Consider the following 2,417-nt stretch of genomic DNA (forward strand, 5'->3'; position numbering starts at 1 on the left):
CCTTGGTGTAAAACATCAAGAATGTCTCAGAGATGTAAAATTGCCCACTGAGCAGTCATAAAGAGCTCATTAAATACTTCCTCCTTCAGAAGTGTTTTTTGGTATGGTTTTCTTCTTAAAAGTGGGTGTAAGAAAAAAAATCTGTCATTGGCTAATAAGGGAAGAATATCCAGGTGCTTTTATGTTTTAATATCCAGGCCAGTGGATTATTTTGCTGCAGTAGTGGCCTTCAGAGCAAATCTCTCTGCTACATCAAAGAGACTGCAAGAAATGTCCTGACCCCAGGTGACATTTGTCTGAAAAACAATCTGGGATTTGTCTCTGTCAGTTTATCCACGTCAGGGAGAGAAACAGCCCGAGCAGGTTATCCCCTGCTATCCAGGACCCCGCAGGGTCAGCCGGGGTCTCTCTCTTTGCCCGCAGCCAGCGGCTCTGCCCCGCTCATCGCGCTGGAGCGCTACGAGCACGGGGGGATCCGGGTGGCCTGTCGCTCTGCCGGCTGGTACCCACGGCCCCGGGTGCTGTGGCACGATCCCCACGGGCGCCATCTCCCGTCCCTCTCGGAAAACGCTACCCAGGACAAGAATGGGCTCTTTGCAGCTGAGAGCAGCATCATCCTCACCAGAGGTGGGAACCAGGAACTCTCCTGCTCGGTGCAGCACCTCCCGCACACACCAGGACAGGGATCAGCCCTTTACGTCTCAGGTGAGTGGAGGATGGGGCAGGGCCCTGCCGACGGGCCCACGGAGCTGTGCTGGGCACAGCACCCCCAGGCCCCTGGCAGGACCCGTGCTCAGCGTGTCAAGGCCATTTCCATCCCACCTGTGCAAACGGCCGCGGCTTTCGGCAGCGTTGGTGCAGGAGTGCTGCCAAAACCCACCGGGGCCGTCTGCAGGAGCCGCTCAGGGGGGCACAGGTACAACCCCCCTTGTGGCAGAGTTTATACAGACACCTGGCTGAAAGAAGCACATTCCTAACCCTGGAGCTAAATGAAAAAGGAGAAGTAAAGAGGTGCCCTTAGTCTCCCCTGCTGTGAAATCCTGTCCTATTTAGAATGAGAAATAAATCCTTGTGTCTCCTTTTAGCACCTGCAAGGATAGAATGTAATTCTAATTTTCCCTTGTCTCATAGAAAACTCCTTTTTCACTGGATGATCGGTTTGGGGCTGGGAATATATCAGAGCAGAGATGCAATGATGAACTGCATTAACCATCTACCAAAGGACACTGCAGCAGCACGTCCTTTCCAACTCCACCCTGCTCCTCTTCTAGTCCAGAAATTAACAAGTCCTGGATGCTTTATTTCCTTGGGGAGCCATTACCTTTCTCCTGCTGATGCTGTTATGCACTACAGTGGTGCTCCTGGTGTACGTCACCCTATTTCTGATCCCATGTTGCCTAATGAGATATAATATTTGTTTTTTCCAAAGGAGAAGAAAGCATGATTTAATCAGAAATGATTTGGTTAGAAATCCATCTTCCTTTTAAAAGTTCTCCACAATGCAACAAAATGTCATCAACCTCAGACAGGTGCAAAATTGCCAACATGGATGTTCTTAAATGTCATTTTTTGTTCATTTGTGGAGCACAGTCTGGTTTTCACCCTCAATGGGATTCAGATGGAATGACCTTGTATGAAATAGAAATAATCTCCTTTCTATTGCTACTTTCACAGTAACCTCCCTTTGGGGATTTTATTTTTCAGATCCCTTTTTCCAAGATGCCCATCCTTGGAGGATTGCCCTGGGCGTGGTCCTGGTTGCTGTGGCTACTCTCCTTATTATCACTGTTTGTCTATTTAAAATTAAAGGTACCATCCTGGGTATGGGGGCTGGGGAAGGGGCTGGGCAGCCATCCTACTCAGCCACCTCTAGTCCTGAGGGATGAGGGGGTTGAGAAACAGCAGGATGGAACCAGAGTCTTGTCCTGGTGTCTCAGGCACGTGTTTGGTGCCAGGGAACTTAAAAACCCACTGCCATAACTTTTGTCAGAGAAGAAAAGAAAGCTTTGTTCTCCCAGAAGAAGGCAAGGAAGGAAGTTGGCATTAAAGCAGCATCAGCTGCTCCTCTGCCCCAGCACAGAAATGGAGCAAGAATTGGCCTTGACCTGCAAAGAATCCCTGGCAGTCTGGGGGGCCTGGCAGGGCCTCCTTTCCTTCTAAAGATCCCTCTGATGGGAGATGATGCAGAGGAATAAAGGGAACTGAAATCCTCTCTTTCTCCCTGGCAGGAGATGGGGCCACTGGGTCGTGCAGGCGCTGCAGCACGTCCAGGCCCCGTGGCCCTTCTGCCCTGGGGGGGCTGTAACTCCTGCTGGGGGTCCATCAGTGCTCATTGGAGGGGATGAGTTTCTAAATTCTTTGCATTTCTTTCTTTTCTTCACAGGAAAGCAGCAGAAAGAAATAGGTAAGCTTTACTT

General features: G+C 50.1%; 1 protein-coding gene across 1 annotated transcript; it reads left to right on the forward strand.

Moving 5' to 3' along the window:
* Positions 1-159: 159 nt before the first annotated feature.
* On the forward strand, positions 160-2,377 carry LOC113942011 (butyrophilin subfamily 2 member A2-like; the record flags this gene model as incomplete). Its single annotated transcript, XM_027633144.1, has 3 exons — positions 160-705; positions 1,705-1,809; positions 2,229-2,377. Coding segments are annotated over 3 exons (728 nt in total), but the record flags the coding sequence as incomplete, so codon positions are not given.
* Positions 2,378-2,417: the final 40 nt, after the last annotated feature.

The sequence above is a fragment of the Corapipo altera genome, unplaced genomic scaffold (assembly GCF_003945725.1).
Source record: "Corapipo altera isolate COAL_440 unplaced genomic scaffold, ASM394572v1 61367, whole genome shotgun sequence".
In the NCBI taxonomy this organism is placed as follows: domain Eukaryota; kingdom Metazoa; phylum Chordata; class Aves; order Passeriformes; family Pipridae; genus Corapipo; species Corapipo altera.